Genomic DNA, 19,895 nt, shown 5'->3' with positions numbered 1-19,895 from the left:
CTCATTACTCGATACTCTCACATTTCTTATAGAAAAAGTTGATGGTGACTTAGAAGTAGTAGTTTTTTTAAGCAAATTAATATTTAAGTACTTTTTTAAGGTATTATAATGATAAGAACAGAGTTTGGCAGAAGGTTTTTAAAGCAAATTAATATTTAAGTACTTTTTTTAAGCTATTATAATGATAAGAACAGAGTTTGGACTAAAGAGCCTAACAAAGGTGTCTGTCTGTCTGCCTTTAACCAGTAATGGTGCACGCTCGCCAGCTGGATCCCCCTCAGCTTCCTCCCCTGCAACCATCAAACCAACCTCCTCTCTCTCTCTCTCTGGCAGTGTGAGTGAGGCTTATGTGTCTGGTACTGTAGGAAGAGAGAGAGAGAGAGAGTGACGTCACCTCTCCCATGGCGTCACATTGACGTAGCGCATACCAGGCGCTCTATGTGGAGGCAGAGACCACATAAATGCACTATTTGACTTTCTCCCCTCAGACGGCACACATAAACAAACCCGCGTTACAACTTCCACACTCTGCAAAGAAAGCACCCATCAGCACTGACTGCTGACACACACTTCAACAGGAGCGGACGCAGAGAAGAAAGGCTCTTTATATATCCGGGAGTTTTTAATTTTTTAACATTTTTTTTCTACTTTATGTAGAGGCTATAGAAAAAAGAAATAAGAAGAAAACTTTTTTTGTCTCCGATGCATCCTGATAAATATTAAGGCTACTTTTTTTTATATTTTTCGACTCTTTGGTGATTATTCTGGATGGAAATGGGATACTTCATGCGAGGTTATTACCACATGTAAAGACGGAACCGCTACAGCAAACCAGTAAGTAAAACTCAATGAATGAGACTCTAATATTCTAACATAACATATAACATTTAACCCTTATGCTACCTAATATATGGCATGTTGAGTCTATTTTCTTATTTATCTGCTCTGTCCAACTTTGTGCGTCCAACCTGTTGATGTGTCAAACTCCAACACGCTGCTCTCACATCATATGTTCCTGTGTCTCCAAATAGCAAAATGAAGCTGGATTTGAATTTAATTTGCTCTGGGGAAGGTATCATTTCCTTTCTGGTTGTCATGGAAATGAGATGCCTCTCACTCCACACAATGAATAGTGGAGTCAGACGCACTAATGGTCTGAGTGGAGAATAGTCCAACCTACATTCAGCCAGGAGCTGAGAGACAGAGGAGAGGAGAGGAGAGGAGAGGAGAGGAGAGGAGAGTAAAAGCTCTTTGATTTCATGCCATGTGAGGTTTTTAATTTTTTGCATCATCATATAATAGAATAAAATAGAATATATAGAATAGAGACTTTATTGTCATTGTCATTGACAACAACAAAAAAAACAGTTTAGCAGCTCTTGGCAGTAAAAGCAAACATTATAAAAGCAAACATAAAAAAATTCAAATCAAAATGTAGACAAATAAATGGATCATAAAGTGCAGGTGCCATGATTATGGTTCAGCAGCTAGTGTTGGATAATGAGTGATTTACATAGTGTGAGTTTGGGTTTATATACAATATCACTGATTAGGTAGGTTATTGTGTCATAAATTAAATTGTGGCATGCTTTTTAGGATTTAAAGCTCCACATAAAGGTGATTTTCCAAATACAGGTGCAAATATCAGCTGTGTCACTGTCTCTGTCTCTGTGAGGACATGGCCTCTCCTCCTCATTGATCTTATGCTGGAAAAAAAATAAAAACTACCCTCATGCAGCCTTTTACCATACACCCACATCACATTTCTGAAGCCCTCTGTGAAGTATTTTCCTTGAAGCATCCGATGGTAACACAGTATGCTGTATTCTATAACAGCAGCTGCCATGTCTTTAGGCTATATAGTGTGATTAGAAGTTTAACTTTCTGGTTTCACCTTTCTTTCTTTCTTTCTTTCACACACTCAGGTTTACGCACGCAGACAGAGAGACTTTCTGACAGTCTGATTTACAGGACTCACATATTTCTCTGCTCTCTCTCTCTCCTTTATGTCCTCTCTTCTTTTCTCTTTGCTCTGTTTGCTGGAAGCCTCGCGCTGTCCGGGGTTATTGGTGCTCGAGGGGGCTACCGGGGGCTACCGGGCGCTCCGGGGCGCGTGCTTTACCGCTCTTATGGCGTTCTCTTGGTTACCGGTGCGCGCGGGGCCAGAGAGAGAGCCCCGTGCACCGACCGGCTCGAGAGAAGAAGAGAAGAGAGGAGAGGAGAGGGGATCATTTTGCTCATTTAGAAAAAAGAAAAAAAAAACAGACTGTAATGTCTCACTTTGCTGGAAAATATCTACTTTTTTCTTTTTAAAGTAAACATGACACTTTATTCTCACTTTTTTTTAAGCTTCCACACAGGCTGTGATAAGATATACGCTCCTAACTTAAGATCTTAACATAAGATTGAAGAAGAATTGGTCTATTTTGGCTTTTATCAAAGAATATCTTATTCCTGCTGCTGCCATAACCAAATAGCTTTATAAGCGTAAAGGTTTTTTTTTCCTGCACTCAAATGAATAATGTCATAACTGTTCAGATCCTATAATGAAATACGTGGTATATACAGCCTGACTTGATTGTTTTCTCAGTTTTTTTTTTTTTTTTGCCTTTATTTAAACACATTTTAAGATAATGTGTGTGTGAGGCATTTAATTTGTATTAAAAGCCATTGACCATCTTGTAAGTCCATATGCTCACACCTCCTGAGCACTGCTCTATTACAGACATCATTATCATCTTACACCTTCCTTTAAAAACGAACAGCACACACAACCAACAACTACTTATCCTGATTAAGGAATCATCCCAAAAAAAAGTGCAGTGTTTTTCATCTCTGAATTTGGTCTGTATAAGAGTTTGGAGAGAAAAGTGGGCTGCTCCTGTCTAACAAACACCAATCTGTTGACACAAAGATATAAGACAGCAGGTTGCAGGTGACAGAGGCTGTGGCTTTGTCAACAGACAATATTGAGATGCATAGCAGGAGATGGAGTGGTCTCTCGACTTGACCGCATCCCAGAGGGTCTATGTGTGTCTGTGTGTGGCAGAGAGAGAGAGAGAGAGAGAGAGAGTGTGTGTGTATATAAGAGTGTGTGTGTCTATGAGAGAGTGTGTGTGTCTATGAGAGAGTGTGTGGGTCTGTAAGAGAGTGTGTGTGTGTGGCAGAGAGAGAGACAGAGAGAGAGAGAGAGAGTGTCTATATGAGTGTGTGTGTGTGTGTGTGTGTGTGTATGAGAGATTTAGTGTGTGGCAGAGAGACAGAGAGAGAGAGAGAGAGTCTATATGAGTGTGTGTGTGTGTCTATGAGAGATTTAGTGTGTGTCAGAGAGACAGAGAGAGAGAGAGAGAGTCTATAAGAGTGTGTGTATGTGTGTGAGAGAGAGAGACAGAGAGAGAGAGAGAGAGAGAGAGAGAGAGATGTGTCTATAGTAGAGTGTGTGTGTGTGTGTGTGTGTGTGTGTGTGTGTGTATGGCAGAAAGGGGGCGCTCTGGGCCTTGAAATCCTGCGTCCATAGTGCGTCCTGCTGCAGTGAGAGAGTCGGAGTCCTCTGGTTTGGTTTCAGGTCCGACTCTCACATTTCTAGATTTTCTCTCTCTGCCTCTGGATGAACCCTGAGCAGGCGAATACGGTGCTGATCAGAGGCAAGAAAAGCGATGGCCTGGAGACTGCTTTTATAAAAGTTGTCACTTTTGTAGGTCTGTATTTTTTTTTATAGAAGTTGTGTATACAGGTTTTTTTTAAGCCTGGTTGAATTTGGCGCACGATTAAAAACTAATACTAATAACGGAGCATATGCAGCGCAGTGTTAGAATGAAACCTGTCGCCCACGTAAGTGTAATTCTTGAAATGAGCTAAAAGTCCTCAGTTGTGGTTCATAATATTTCTCTTTGTAGCATATAGATCTAGTTGGTGTATATGTCATGCCAAAAAAATTGCTCTATGTTTAATTTTAAATGTGTGCATCTTTCCTTTTTGCTTTGTCTTCTGATGGATTTGCATGGATAATTGCAATGATTTACCGAGACTGGCATCTTGTTCTGATGTGCGCACATAAGTTTCATCTTCCTGCTTCTTTTCATCCGATTTACTGATTTTATCTGTCACATTAGATTTTCCGCAAATAATCTCTTTTAAGTGTAAAATCAAACTTTTGCAAATTGTCTTTAAATTGTATAGCAACGTTTCTCTGGGTTCAGATGTTTTGGGGAGTTAAATGTGTTAAATGAAGTTTGGGAAAGGCCCTATTTATAGGGGGGAAATAGCAAAACATCAATTTGCCTATATAAGTGTGATTGAGTTTTTAAAATTGCTGCCTTGCCTTGTGATGATCGCTGAGTGGAGGTGACTATATACCTTTTTTCATTCAGCCTGCATCACCACATCACTGGCTGTAACCCAGACACATCTGTTCCTCCAGACTCAGGTTCGGAAGAGCGCGCCCAGCCGAGTTCGGAGCTCCGGAGACCGGACACTTCCTTCGAGACGCCCGCCGAATCCTCCGCGCTCCAGAACGCCAGCCCTCCACCCAGAACACCCAGCACCATTCAGCGCGCAGCTCTTTCACCAGGTACAGACTCTATTTCATACATTCATTCACTTTTTCTGTCTTTCTTTCTTTTCTCAGCTGATGCTTTGTAAGTGCGACTGTTGTGGCTTATAGGTCTGTTTTTGTGCACCTATATTGAGGTGTGATAGGTGTTTGTTTTATTGTAGGATAATTAGGAATTAGGAATTTAACTTCTTTTACTTTTTCTTTATTTATTTATTTATTTTCTCAGCTGATGCTTTGTTAAGTGCGACTGTTGTGGCTTATAGGTCTGTTTTTGTGCATCTATTGAAGGTGTGATAGATGTTTGTTTTATTGTAGGAAAATTAGGAATTAGGAATTTAAGTTATTTTACTTTTTCTTTGTTTCTTTCTTTTCTCAGCTGATGCTTTGTAAGTGCGACTGTTGTGGCTTATATGTCTGTTTTTGTGCACCTTTTGAGGTGTGATAGGTGTTTTGTTTTATTGTAGGAAAATTAGGAATTAGGAATTTTACTGACATAATAGCCACTCCTTTACTATTTCATACATTCTTTTACTTTTTCTTTCTTTCTTTCTTTCTTTCTTTCTTTCTTTCTTTTCTCAGCTGATGCTTTGTAAGTGTGACTGTTGTGGCTTATAGGTCTGTTTTTGTGCACCTACTGAGGTGTGATAGGTGTTTGTTTTATTATAGGAAAATTAGGAATTAGGAATTTAACTGACATAATAGCCTGAGTTGTATTTTAGTTTCTGTATACTTTTTATTAAAATTCAATAGCAAATCATAAACAATTATAAACGTGCTGGTGATCTTTTCTTTGCTCGTGTGTGTGAGTGTGTGTGTGTGTGTGTGTGTGTGTGTGTGTGTGTGTGAGTGTGTGTGTGTGTGAGTGTGTGGCAAGTGCGGACTGAATTGACATTTCAATCATTAGACAGAAATAAGAGACTTCTGAGATCAGGCACACCTAAAGCTGTGGGCGAATCACACTAATGACTCAATCAGGTCTTCGAAAGCCTTTAGGAGTATAAACAGGCCATATTATTGCAATATTTTTGTATTATTTCAGCTATATTTTCTATGTATAATTTTTGATCATGAACCTGTCAAATAAATATTCAATCTCCACATAATTTCATTCATGTCCTGGATGAATTAAAACAGATGATAAAACCTTCAAATAATAAGTTAAAAATATAGATATTTGGTGTAATTGTGTCTCTGTGCTTTTGTGTGCAATATGTATGAAAATCACTTTGTGTGAAGCCACTAAATTCAAAACAATTAATCTGAATATTAATTCACTGACAGAAAAAAAAAAAAAAAAAATCCTGTGTTTTTGTATTTATGTCTGCAACTTGATGTTTTTATTTGTTAGATCTATGGCATTCTGACAATGAACAAGCGCGCTCAGTTATTGGAACAGCTGCAGTTTGTCCAGTTGAAATGCACACCTCGAGGTTAGAGACTGTTTCCCTTTGCCTCACTATGCTGCACCACCTGTGTCTGACTCTGCTTGGGTTGTCTGTCCTCTTGCTTGCACACACACACACTCACACACACACACATACACACACACACGCGCGCGCACACACCTGCTAGCATGCAAGTGTATAGGCTGATAAAGGGGATCTGATGGTGGTGTTGGACTGTAAAAGTTTTTACTACAAGTTTGCTTCAGTGGCATGAAAATAAAGACGTTCCACGGATACAATTCTATTTGTATGGGTGAGTGTGAGAGAGTGAGCATGGGTGTGTACATGTGTGTGTGTGTTACTGAGTGAAGGCTAGTTACACCACCAAATGTAAAGAGGATGAGACTTTTACAGACACAAGTGGTTTTACAGGTTCCTTGTAGGATAAGGGCGCATGTTATTGGCAGAATGAGCGTATGCAGGTCCATGTTGACATCTTTAACATCATTATGATGAAAATTTGTGGTGTGTGTTTGCCTTTATGTGTGTATGAAAAAACAACTCATCAAAAGCATCTTTCCTCACCTGGCACACACACACACACACACACACACACACACACACACACACACACACACGTCACAGTCCATAAGGTTTGAAGTGTGAGCTGTCATTATATTTGTTTTACAAAATTACTTTTCTTTCATCTCTTCTCAGGCATATCAACTGAAAACGTATTGTATTTGAAAGTAAAATACTGTATATGACAGGTGCAATAAGTCTTAAACACATGTAGACACGAACACCTAATACTGATCTGAGGCTTGACCTACTGACACAACACAGAGAGCCACAAAGTTCACCACTCCTCCGCTCAGGGTTCATTTTTTTCTTTCTCTTCTTCCTCTGATGCCTCAAATCAGTTGCTAAAGCTACTTTAGGTATAGCCCAGGAAGGCCCCATGACGCCCATAATACTGAATGTGTGTTTTTCCACGTGGGTTGAAGAGCTGGTCACTAGTAGAGGAAGAAAAAAAACAACATGATGACGTCAAGCACACGTAGGACTGCAGCTTGACTCATATCCTCAATATAAAAAAAAATTATCTTGCAGCTCAATGTTCCTATTGAGACATACTGCAGGGTTGTCTGGTATAGTTAATTTTGAGGAAATAATTTATAGTTAAACTAAAGAAAATTGTGGTTTCATAATGGCATTCTTTTAAAAATAATTGTAGGATTCTTTTTTATTACCCACCAGGTGAAGTCTGAGAGGTCAGCTCTCTGTTGACCTTTAGTCTCTTTGTTATAACACACCTAATCATAGAAATGTGAAATAAAGAAAATAATGAATAGGCTAAATAGATATTCTTTTTTTCTATAATTAACGCTACAACTTGAGTCATCCTTTTGTTATTCAAGCGCCCAAAGCCAAAACGGGCATGCTGCCCCTCAGGTATAATTTAATGGTTTTCAAATTAATGTGTCACTCAGTCTGCTTCCATTATGACTACATCAAGTAGACATATATGACTACTAAACTAAAGGTTGTAGGCTGATTTTCTAAATGTATTCTTAATAGTCTATTAGTTTTGTATAAATAGGGATACATGTGGGTTTATGAAGTTACAAGACTTTTATTTTGTTGAAAGAAAAAAAAAAAAAAAAAAAAGGGTTGGAACTGTTTTTTAATAGCCCAGCAGGAAACTAGCTGGTGCTTCCCTGACGGAACCTGAGTGCGTCCGTTTGGATGACGGTATTTGTGAGAGCTCTTAACAACAGCAGGACCCGGTATGTCCCGTATTTGACTAGACACACATGACGCGCAGATCACGGCAGAGCGCGCACATGCTGGGCGTCAATGGACGCAGCGCTGTGTTGACAGTTCCCTTCAGGAGCGACGAGCAAACACCACAAAACCCTGCTGCTGCTGCTACAACGACACTCAGGACTGATTAGCCCGCACACACACACACACACACACACGTGCACGCTCAGAGGCACGCACGCAAACGCAGGTGGAGTGTATTACGTCAGAGGGTTTGATAAAACAAGACCATATAGTCCACACACACACACACACACACACATGATGAGGTGGTGGCCTGCTGCTGTGACAGAATTAAATCAAGGGGGGAAAACTCAAGACATACCGACTGGCGTCTGTAGCAGTTAGAGGAAATATCTGTGTCTGTGTGTGTGTGTGTGTGTGTGTGTGTGTGTGTGCGCGTGTGCGTGTGTGTGTTGTACAGCAAGCATCCAGCACCACCATGGGGTTCCATTATTATTTAATGTTATCTCATCTGCTTTGCCATCTGACTAACCAGAGTACACCCACACACACACACACACACACATGCAACAACAAACCCTGCACACACACACACACACACACCGTGGTGTAGATACTTCAGCCTGCAGAGTGGATTTGCTTTGACTGCTTTGCCTCCGAATTGCGCGCCGATGAACCGCAGCTTCTCTAACTGAACTGTGGGAGAATCAACCTGTGCTGGGGTGGTGTGTGTGTGTGTGTGTGTGTGTGTGTGTGTGTGTGTGTGTGTGTGTGTGTTCTCCAAATGTGTCTACTTATTCAGTGAAGTGCAAGAAGTGTTAAAGCAGGAAATTGAGTAAATGGCAGTAAATGGAAAGATTTTCCTTGAAAGGTGCATTCAGAAAGCTTTTTATAACATTGCGAAATCTCTGACACCTCAAGAGCTGAAAAAAAAACAAACTGCCTGTTCCAATGGAGCTGTGCAGAAATTTTTAGTCATGCACGGTTTAATTGTTGACCCTGTTCAGCGCTATACCCTTGCATGTGCCTCCAGCAGAGTACTGCCTTCGTCCTGCAGATTTACTGAAGGGTTGTGTGTGTTCTGTGGACAATCTCTTACTTCTTGAAGTCCTGCTTTCCTGTTTAACTCGGTGATTAACTAATATGTCATTTCCTCACTGACTACTGATTGTTGCCGTACAGCTGAACTCTACTAACACTGCTTGTTGACTGATGTGATGTGCCACGCAGCTCTAACCTCCCTGTGTGCTCTTTCTCCCTGACAGACATGCCCTGTGTGCAGGCTCAGTACGGGCCCGCCCCTCCAGGCTCAGCCTACTCTGGCCAGTCCTTCAGTTACCAGGGCGACAGCTACAGCTCTGACTTCATGACCCCCGACTACACCAAACTGGACCTGGGCGGTGGCGAGATCTCCGCCGCCGCCACCACCTCCCTCCCCAGTTTCAACGTCTTCGTTGAGGGGAGCTACGAGCCCAAGTCCTCCTGCCTCTACCAGATGCCCACGCACAGGCCCATCAAGAAGGAGGAGGAGAGCTATCCGACTGCTCCGCCGCTGGAGGCCATGTCCTCCTCCGCCATGTACTTTAAACAGTCTCCCCCATCCACCCCCACCACCCCGTCCCTGCCGCCCCAGCCCGGCACCTCCTTTCTGTGGGAGGAGCACCCGCTGGCCCCTCCGTCGCACCCCCACTCTCTGGGCTCCGGCCTGGATACGGGGCCCCTCAAGTCGCCCCGCTTCACGCACTTCTACCAGCACTCGCCCCCCCACAGTGGCGGCAGCGTCGGCGGTTACGAGAGTCTGGGCGGAGGGCTGGTTCGCACCTCCTCCTCGTCCTCCTCCTCCTCGTCGTCGGTGTCCCATCCTCACTGTCCACCCCTGGAGCAGCCCATGTACCAGCTGCACCGCGGTGCCAGTGGCAGCAGCCTCGCCTTCCGCTCCCTGGCTCTCGGGCCCTGTGGCCCCCTACTAGGAGACAGCCTGCCGTCGCCTCCCCAGCGTGGTCCCCAAGGAGAAGGCACCTGTGCGGTATGTGGGGACAATGCAGCCTGCCAGCACTACGGCGTACGCACTTGTGAGGGCTGCAAGGGCTTCTTCAAGGTAAAAACCCCTCAAAGCAAATAAGTCACATATAAAACCAATCAAAGCTTAAAACTGCAACATATGCCTCGGTCCATTTATGGACTAACTCTACTTCTATATGTTTCCTCTCTATACTCCTAAAAGTATTTTAAAGTCCTCTTTTTCCTGATGCACATACTCACATTCATAACTGACGTTCCACCTTAAAATATCACCCAGTTATCTGCGAACAAGCTGCAAACTGACTGACGTGTTTGATTTGAAACAGGTTTCTTGCATTTGCCTCGCTCCCACTCTGCACCCGTCTCTGCGCTCTCTTAGAGTCATCATGAAAGCACAACACGCCCACAGGGGTCGTCTCTCCCGGCAACCAAGTGGGCAACTTGTGTGTATGCATGCGTCCGTGTGTGTTTGTGTGATTGCTGGTGTTATGTGAGAACTCAGGATGGTAAAAACACATACTCTCACTCAGACAAACAGGGAAAATCTCCCTCCATGCTCAGCCACGCAGAAATAAAGTGCGTTAAGAGTCCTGCGGAAAAAGAATCCTCCATGAAATCAAAGTTTCCTCTCAGCGTGTTTGTGGTGAATCAGTGGCCACGAAATTGACCAAAATTCACTGACAATACCGGGGACGATATGAGTCAGTTTGAGATCTGGTCCGTCAAATGATTCAATCTAACACTCCTCGATTCGCTGTCTCACATCCTATGTTACCACACACGTGCTCACACACACAACTCATAGCTTAACATCACCAAGATGTTTTTTTTTAGTCAGACAGATTTAATTTTCCTCGTGCAAGTCATAAATCACAACACAACAAACTTCTCTGACACGCACATCTGATACAATACCTCATTCAAATAACAGCAAACTCACATTCAGCGACGCTGAAGTCATTTCTTTGCGCAGTTTTTATATTATAACATTTTCACTTGTTAAGGAATCTATTGGTTGCATGAGACAAGATAGTGAAATTAAGAGACAGCAAGGAGGAGGGTGCAATCACAGAGGTAATTGAATAATGCCTCTGGTATGTGGAAATGAATTATCCTTCTTTTCAATTAGTTTCACAATTTGTTTTTATTTAGTAATTAATGAAAGCGGCGTCTGGTGGCGGGAGGCCGCGGGCTGTCTGCTCGCTGCAGCGCTCAGCAGCCACACAGCCTGTCAAACCTCACCATGTTTCCTTTACACACACATGCAGACGCAACCAGCCATGCACACGCAACATATGCACACACGACCACATCTTCATACAGTATAGCATGTACATGTTGTTCAGTCTGTTTCACCCTGAATCCAGGATGCAGCAGCAGGAACTGAAACATGCCTTTCACACACCTGCTCTTGTTCATATTCATATAATCAGGCACATTACCTCCATTATCCCGATGGTTTTATTGTCCCCTAAAAATATTTTCCTGATTATATTTAATTACCCCTGAATAGTTATTACACATTAAACCATAGTATGGGCTTGCAGTAAATTGTTGTTATTTCATTAGTGCAATTTGAGGCACATTTTCACTGTGAATTAATTTTAGCTCTTAAACAAATACTGTAGTTATTTTTTTTTGTCCCTGTGTTTATTATTTTTGGCAGAATAATGTAGTCCATTCGCTGATTTCCATTAATTTAGTGAACCTATTCAGAATTAGAATATCTAAAATTAAATACTAGATCTCAGCTGTTAGTATAATACAAACATTATGCTGGAAACACAAAAAAATAATATTAAAAGGTGACCTGTTTTTATGCAGCTACTGTCCTACCCAGTGGGTTACTTACTTTAGCTGTGCTTTTATTAGTGAAAACACACGGTCGGATCAGCTCATTGCACACAATTTTTATTTTCCACTGCTTACACAGCATGCAAGTCATAAAAAAGGTTGGGAGGTGGCAGTCTAGTGGTGAAAGAAGACTGAAAACCAACATCGTAACGTGCACATAACTTTATCACTTAAATGCATATAAGTAACATTTCATTCATTCAGGAAATGTAACCAGAATAAACACCCACACACATGCACAGACATATCTATGTGGAGGTGCATGGCTTAGCACTTTGAATCAGGTTATAAAAGTTATGCTTTTTCCATAAAGAAAACACCAAAATCAGCTCAGCGATACCTATACGTAATTCTTCCACCTTTCACTTCCTCTACAGAGAGAGAGAGAGAGAGACATTGCCTCAGAATAAGAAGCTGCGGAGAGGAGGGGTTAGAGGAGACAGAGGGAGGAAAAGGGGGGGGGGGGACAAACAGTCCCTAAAGGCTTTTAATTTAAACCAAGGCTATTAGCACATGTTACATGTCAAGGATCTGCCTCTGCATGCCTCCATGCAGCCCTCACAGCATGTGAGCTTCTGTAAGCGTGTGTGTGCGTTTGTGCATATAACTCATTCCTCAACTCTGACTGTCAGCGTTTAACTGAGCGTTGGAATATGCCCACACAAACGTTACTGCCACCCTAAAATTTCAGTTTCTGATACCAAGCAAATTTTAGAATTTGTTCTCATATCATGTCCTGATAGTGAAATTCAGCCGCTAACATCGTGGGGAAATTACAAGACAGATGAGATGAATTAAACTAGAACAAAGTATACTCCACGCTCTCACACACACCCACACACACACACACACACACACACTTGTAGGCTGTCCTCAAAAGGTACACAATGTACAGAGCACAGGGAGGATCTACAGATTACGCTACGCTAACCATATTGAGATAATTTGATCTGACTATCAGAGACTAGTTAGTTACAGAGTATTAGCTCTGATATGTAGTGTCTCTGCTGAGACGCCAGTCATACCCCACGCTGCTTATTAGAAAGCAAAGTCACAAGAGCCCCAACCACATACACACACACTGCAGTGGAGAGAGACAGGAGACAGGCCAGCTCATGAGAGCTTAATTTAGCAGAACCTTAATTGACCATTTCAAACTCAGGCCTTTATTGGAACCAGCTATCTCATAAATTAGGCCCTGAGGTCACTGAGGGGAAGAAGAACCTCCCCCTCAACCAGCCACCAGGGTCAACTCAGCTTTTACCACACTTTCACCTGAACCCACAGTGTGCTGCAGATAAAAAAAAACACACACACACACAAGCTCACACAAAAAAAAAGGATCAAGGTTACCCTTGAAAACCTCAAAGTATCGCTGCACACAAAAAAGTTGAGCTCAAGCATGTTAGATGTTGGACAAAGACTGTGAAAAAGGTCTTTAAACTTTGTGTTGGTGCAGAGTTGTGAAGGTGTAAATAGACGCCTGTGCATCATCCAGCCAGCCTCTCATGCAGCTTAACGTTTGAATGAATGAATGAATGAATGAAAGACTTTATTTCGAACATAAAAATAAATAAAAACAGATACAAATTAATAACAAACAAAACAAGAGTAATAGTGTCCGAAAAGGAGTAGGTAGGAGTAAAACTTATAATTCTCTACCCCTTTCTCCTCTAATAACTCATATATCATATAGAATGATAATATAATATAATATATAAACTATCCCAGATTTATTTACATCCCAAATTAAATATATGAACAGCATCCCAAGTTTATTTACAACCCACAAATCCCACCGGATGAAAAAGTAGATATAAACCAACCCTTAACGCAACCCTTAACACATCTCGTCCTCAACCATATACCTCCCAAAAATCTCTTTTTTGTATAGCTTTTTAAAGTAATTTATATTTGTGCTCCGCTTCAACCCATCATCTAACCTATTCCACAATTCCACCCCACAGACTGAAACACACCAACGTTTAGTCGGGACTCCCACTAAACGGATGCTATATTCCCCCTCAACCACATTAATGACCATAACTAACTTATCCCCGCGCGCACGGGTCACTGACCATCGAGAGGATGAGATGGAGACATCCAGAGCGATCTGCGGTGCCATGGCAACGACTCTCATCCGGCGCTCGCGCCCATTACGCGCCAGTTCCGCACTCTCGCGCCGGAGCATATGGAATAATTGGTGTGTTATTGGTCTCCCGGGGGCACGGGCATGTGTGGCGCGAGGGGTCCCTAATTGGATTTATTTGTTTTGATGTGTTTTAGAGGCGTTAAAGGAAGAGGAGACGCTGCGATACTTTCACGACACTGTGTTCCAGTTTGGTTTCATTTACAGTTTGTTCTGGTGCTGAGTGGACTATACTGGAGTCACAGCATGACGGAGGATAAATGTAAACACTTTGCAAAATGACAGTAATTATAGTGTAATTGTAATCGGTTCGTTGGAACAGATTTTGCACCCCAGGCAAAGGCTCACCTATAGTGCCCAAGAGTTTTAATCCAGAGGTGCGTAAAGATTGGCAACAGGAGGCCTCACCAGATCCACTGATAATATATACATCTGTGGTTTGTTTATATTAAGGATAACTGCTTAGTCAAGTCAAGTCAAGTCAAATTTATTTACATAGCACATTTAAAACAACATGAGCTGACCAAAGTGCTTTACAGACATAGGCAGAATAAAAACAGGTCAACAGTGCAGATAACAAAATCTCACACATCAAACAGAGAGACCAAGATGAAAAATCCATGAGTAAAAGACTGTTATAATGAGCATTATAAAAGGCCAATTAGTAATTCCATTACAAAGAGATGGTGTAAGGCAGAACCACCTACACAAGATGGATGGTTGAAAATTGTGAATGAAATATATGATATGGAACTGTTAACCCATAAGGATAAGAACACAAGAGGAGCGTAGAGTGTAGAGAGAAGTGGGAGAAATGGACAGTGTTTACATGTCAACGACAAGATGAGGGAATGAACCATTGAATATAGTCATAGCAATAAGAAAACTTTGTAGAGACAGGGCATTATCTATATCTTTTTATGTTTTTTGTTTTGTTTTATTGTTCTATGTGTATGTTGTCTTTCTGTAATGGAAAAACAATAAAAATAAAGTATAAAAAAAAGGCCAATTAGTAATCACAATTTAAGTACATTCAACAGCCAAAGAAAAGAGCTTCTTTTATATAGGCTTCTCCTGCATTCTCACACTATAACAGGCTAAATGAAGAAGCTGTGGACAGTGTCTAACTGTGAAAATACCTCTAAATGCAGTTTTCATTGAGTCATTAGAGCACTTATTCCACTTTTATACACATCACCTCCAGTCTCCAGAGCGCACGGGATTGGCCCATTGGTGCGCGCGGAGCGGACAAGTCATTCACTATCATCTCTGTTAATATTGTGTTTCATCCACGCGGGGGAGCGCGCGCGGACCCCCACGTGGCCCGTTTCTGATTTCATTTTAATAAGGTCAGTAATAATCGCGCGAGCCCAGCCGAGGAGAAAACAGCTCCCGCGGGGCCCATTGAAGAGAGGCGCGATGAGCGAGGCCCCGGAGGTGCCACGAGCTGACCCGCGAGCTTCACAAACAATCTGATCACGCAGAGCTCTTACGGCCACTGTCTCGCGGGACCCGCCTCGGCACGCCACGCGCCTCGGTCCCCATTGTCAGCTCGCGCGCTAATAAAACCGTCCCTCCTGCAGGCGAGGCTTGTTGGAAAATTAATTTTATCTAATTATACTGATGTCAACGCCGCCTTTCAGCGCGTAATTAAAATCTGACCTGCGAGCTTCTGCTTTCATTCTTTGATGGGGAAGAGGAGAGGAAAAAAAAAAAAAAAAAAACAGAAATTGAATTAAGCAAATCAAATATTAGGTGGCTGATTGTGTTTGGAGGCTGATTATCGGAATGCCTGTTTTTCTTTTTCTCTCCTGCAGCGCACCGTGCAGAAAAACGCAAAGTATGTGTGTCTGGCCAGTAAGAACTGTCCTGTGGACAAGAGGAGACGCAACCGATGCCAGTACTGCCGCTTTCAGAAGTGTCTGAGTGTGGGCATGGTGAAGGAAGGTAAGAAGAGACCACACACACACACACACCTGATACTCACACCCCCCTCCCCCCCCCACACACACACACACACACAAACCAGTATAGTGCATCACAAATCTGACCTCCACTCCATGATGATGAAGTTTGTCTCTGCAATCAGGCTTTAATAGGCCGGTAATGACCTGGCCTGTGGCAGCATCACACACATCCATAGAGCAGCAACTTGTCCTCTCTCTCTGGTGGAGGAACAAAGTAGAAAAACACACCAATTAGTGACTGTCACCTTTTAAACTCTTGAATCCGGATGATTTCAAAAGCTTTGAAAGATACACATCCTGCTTCAAGCATTCTCACTCTCTCTCTCTCTCTCTCTCTCTCTCTCTCTCTCTCTCTCTCCGTTTGTGTCATCACATCTGATATAGCTGACTGTTGTTGCATAGCAGAGATGTTTTGCTGATGTGTACAGCATGGCACTCACACTGCCCTCATTTCTCACCTGTTTCACACACATACACGCTCACATAAATGCAAACAAACTCAAACACGTGTGTGCGGCCCATAGAACAGCTCCACTGCCATCTGCTGGCTGCTGGCCTCCTGTGTATGGACTGAGGGAAGGTCGGAGAGCTCCTGTGGAAAAAGGCTCAGTCATAATTTTATCCCTATAAAATACTGATAACAAGCCTATCAGTCAGTGAATAGAAGTTCTCTTTGTGCATGCTGCGCAAATACTATCAGATTCAGCTGAACAACCTCTTCATTATTGCCTGTCTACTGTCTTTCTCTGGTTCACAGTGGTGCGTACTGATAGCTTGAAGGGGCGCCGAGGCCGTCTGCCCTCCAAACCAAAGAGCCCCCTGCAGTCAGAAGCGTCTCCTCCTTCTCCACCCCTCAGCTTGCTCTCCGCTCTGCTCCGGGCTTATTCCCACTGCACGCCCCGTGACCTCGACTACAGCCAGGTACCCCCCCCCAACACACCTTTTTTCATTATGCGTTCAGTGAGAAATATGGCTTTTTATTCAGTCGTTTATCTCCGTCTCCCCCCCACAGTTCAGCGCTGCCGACCCTCCCTCCTCCTCCTCAGATGCCGAGCACATCCAGCTCTTCTACAGGCTGCTCACCATCTCGATGGACACCACGCGATGCTGGGCCGACCGGCTGCCTGGCTTCTCCGAGCTTCAGCGTGACGATCAGAACCTGCTCATAGACTCGGCCTTCCTGGAGCTGTTTGTCCTGCGATTGGCTCACAGGTAAGACAGAAGGGATGCAGCCTGTTTTGGTGCCAGAACAGAAAGCAGATGGATGACAGCTTTAGCACATTTCACTTTTTAAAACTCCCCATCCATACATGCACATCTAAAAAGTTGTTCCACAAGCCTTCAAACACACACCTACGACTTTGGCAGTTATTAACAGGCAGTTATTATAGCGTTACAGTACAGCGTGTAACTGTGCTGCTGTGTCGGTGCATCTCTCCAGAGTAGGAGGAGTGGAGCTGAGTAATCGCCATATGAACCAAATTATGAATGGAGTCTGTAGCTATGACAGCAGCTACACCCACAGAGTTCCGCTCCGCTCGTCTGATATCTGACGCACAGAGAGCTCTGTGTGTGTTCCGCGGGCTAAAACTGTACACACATTGTGAACTGTGAATTGACAGGATCAATTCCATCTAAAAGCTGGTCAGCTGAGAAACTGAAAAGGGCCGTTATGGAAGGAAATACATATTCAATTCAGCTGACTGGAATAAAAAAAAGAAGAATCGACTTCATTTACCTCATGCGTCCAGTGGTGTGTGTGTGTGTGTGTGTGTGAGCACGTGGATACCTGTGGTGCCATTATGACTGCCCTCGCCCATCTTTGCCTCAGAATTGCCCCGGGTTACCGGTCTGTTCTCGTGAGGCATGCGGCTGGTTAAATTTATGGGGAGGACGGGGGCTGGGCTACAAGCTCATCCCTTTGTCTGCGCTGCGTCTAGGGCAGAAAACCAACACAGTCACACACACACTCAAGCACACTTACTCACACACACTCACGCACACCGATGATGTAGAGTCCCAAGTTTCTCTCCTCCTCCCAGTGGAGGCCCAGGTGCAGGGTGGGTAGAGGATGGGTGGTGGCATCACAGTCCCAGCAGGAGGGGGACTCTGACTCACGCTGAACGGCGGACTCATAGGGGCCTCTATCAAACACACACAAACACACACACACACACTGCTCATCTTCCCATCAGCCAAACTCCCACGGCACAGAGGAAAACACACACAAACACTGTCTTACTTTGTCCGTCTTCCGTGAGAGCAAAGGATGCAGTCCACGCTCCCCGTCTCATTGTTGACGCGGCGCTGCATTGACCCCGTGTTGAACTCAGATGCCTTGCAGACCCCCGCGCAAGTGTGTCTGTATGCATGTGTGTGCGTGTGTGTGTGCTCAGTGTGTGTGTGTGCGTAGAGTAAATTTGCTCCGCTCTTCTGGGCCGGCATTGCTGTAAGCACCCCGTTACCAAACAGTTTCTGGGGTTATTGGTTGATTACCGTGGTGACAGTGTCGTCAGGAGTGAGAGGAATGTGTGGCAGACATCCAGCTGTGTGTGCATGTGTGTGTGCGTGCGTATGTGTGTGCGTGCATCTGCATGGCTGCTTATTTGCCAGCCTGTCTGTGTAGTTTTGCTCATGTGCTGCGATCAGATATGGGTCAAATAGTATTTTAAACCTCTTAGTAGTAGCTCAGTGTACCAGAGGGGCATGTACTCAACCAGGGCAATGCAGACCGTCAGCTAAGACTCATACATTTAGAGTGAATTGGCTTCTTATTCTATCGTTTTCCAAAGTTTATGATACTTAATATGTTGTTTTTCTGTGTTACAAGGCCAATGCCAGCCATTAATTTGTCCATCTATTTGTCGATCTGTTTTAAATGCATAGTGTCAAAAAGCTTTGCTCACAAGCACAAAACTTTTTTTTTTTGAAATTCCAAATATGCAAATTATTTTATGTTATATTTGATGGAAATGTGTTAAAAAAATATATGAAAAAGATTTTTACATAAAAAATAAAGATGCAACCATTTCAATTTGGTAAATAAAAGTGCACTAAAGCAATGGGCGGATCGAGAATACACTATTTTGAGACAACTTTTTAGACTCTATAATTTGCATAAAGCATTGAAGCCATTTCAGGGGGAATTTAAGAGGAAAGAGTCAGAGTCCAGGGGTCAAAATACTACGACCATTAGCATAAATAACTATATCAGAAGTCGAGAAATTCAGTGTCCGTCCTCAGCAACAGGTGACAAGCTTCTCCCATCCTGCCACGTCCACCCTCTCACAACAACATCCCTACTTCTTATTTAGATCCCTCCCTTTACTCAAACTTCTTTCTCTGCTCTCTCCAGCTCATGCGTGACCCTTGTGGCCCGGCAGCTAGTTCTGATCGGTTTTGTGTTTGTGTGCATAATTGTGGAAAGGTATTTTTGACTCTGTATGATTGACAGAACTGGTGATGTGCGAGAGCGTCTGTGTTCTGCTGAGAGTGGGTGGAGTACCTCTTTTAAACTGCAGTGAGGATAATTAGACATAAATGGTATTTCATCCTCTCCTCATAACTGCTAAACCAATGTTTATGTGCGTAATTTGAGGCTTCCCCTCTTTCCCCCTCTCTCTTTCTTCTCACTATCAGCTGTTTTCGAAGCACACTTTCTGCCCTCATACTGTCTTCTTGAGATCTTCCAACTAAAGTAAACTTTTTCTAGCTCTCTGCAGAAAGCCCCGCTCTTCTTTTAAGCACTAACAGAGACTCTCTGCTCGATGGTAAAGGAGTGGGATGTTGTGTGTCGTGAGTAACCGATGGCTAAATACATCTGAGAAGCCTTTTCATTTCCTCATTAAGGCTTTGTGTTTCCACTGCACACCACAGCCCAGGCACATTAAAGCCATAACAGTTTACCTATCTGCAAACACACACACACACACGGAGCAGCCCTCTGCCCTAACCCCTCACCCCCGCCCCGCCAGAAGGAAACGCAGGAATGTTTTAAGATGCTATAATTTGGAAAACACAACGTTAATCAGCTGCATGCCTGTGTTTGATGTGTGTCCCGTTTGTGTGTGAGCGCGCACACTGCCAGGTTTTCTCATTGTTTTTTATTGTAATTGTTTCCTGGCCCCGGTATCACAAGCCATATTTACAATACATGAGGGAAAACGCAGCGA

General features: G+C 43.2%; 1 protein-coding gene and 1 long non-coding RNA gene across 6 annotated transcripts in view; one reads left to right on the top strand and one right to left on the bottom strand.

Annotated features, from left to right (window-relative positions):
• Nucleotides 1–446: 446 nt before the first annotated feature.
• Nucleotides 447–19,895, top strand: part of nr4a3 (nuclear receptor subfamily 4, group A, member 3) — a 23,257-nt gene continuing 3,808 nt past the window's right edge. Inside the window, exons 1-7 of one of the 4 annotated variants that reach the window (XM_037784375.1) lie at nt 447–834; nt 4,421–4,570; nt 5,904–5,985; nt 8,997–9,829; nt 15,574–15,703; nt 16,481–16,644; nt 16,736–16,935. In XM_037784375.1, coding sequence (XP_037640303.1) covers nt 5,922–5,985; nt 8,997–9,829; nt 15,574–15,703; nt 16,481–16,644; nt 16,736–16,935 — 1,391 coding nt within the window. In that variant the 5' untranslated portion in view covers nt 447–834; nt 4,421–4,570; nt 5,904–5,921. Of the gene's footprint in view, nt 835–1,460; nt 3,075–3,431; nt 3,699–4,420; nt 4,571–5,903; nt 5,986–8,996; nt 9,830–15,573; nt 15,704–16,480; nt 16,645–16,735; nt 16,936–19,895 lie in introns of those variants that run through there. The other 3 variants (XM_037784371.1, XM_037784374.1, XM_037784376.1) reach the window with 3 other exon arrangements.
• Nucleotides 15,710–19,895, bottom strand: part of LOC119496809 — a 17,152-nt gene continuing 12,966 nt past the window's right edge. The window contains exons 3-7 of one of the 2 annotated variants that reach the window (XR_005208808.1): nt 17,728–17,867; nt 17,513–17,659; nt 16,807–16,956; nt 16,231–16,315; nt 15,710–15,921 (exon numbers count right to left, since the gene is read on the bottom strand). This is a non-coding gene — a long non-coding RNA (uncharacterized LOC119496809). The remainder of the gene's footprint in view (nt 15,922–16,230; nt 16,316–16,806; nt 16,957–17,512; nt 17,660–17,727; nt 17,868–19,895) is intronic. The other variant, XR_005208809.1, reaches the window with a different exon arrangement.

Source organism: Sebastes umbrosus, chromosome 11 (assembly GCF_015220745.1).
Source record: "Sebastes umbrosus isolate fSebUmb1 chromosome 11, fSebUmb1.pri, whole genome shotgun sequence".
NCBI lineage: Eukaryota > Metazoa > Chordata > Actinopteri > Perciformes > Sebastidae > Sebastes > Sebastes umbrosus.
The sequence above is the reverse complement of the archived record's forward strand: the minus strand, read 5'-3'. Positions and strand labels throughout refer to the sequence as shown.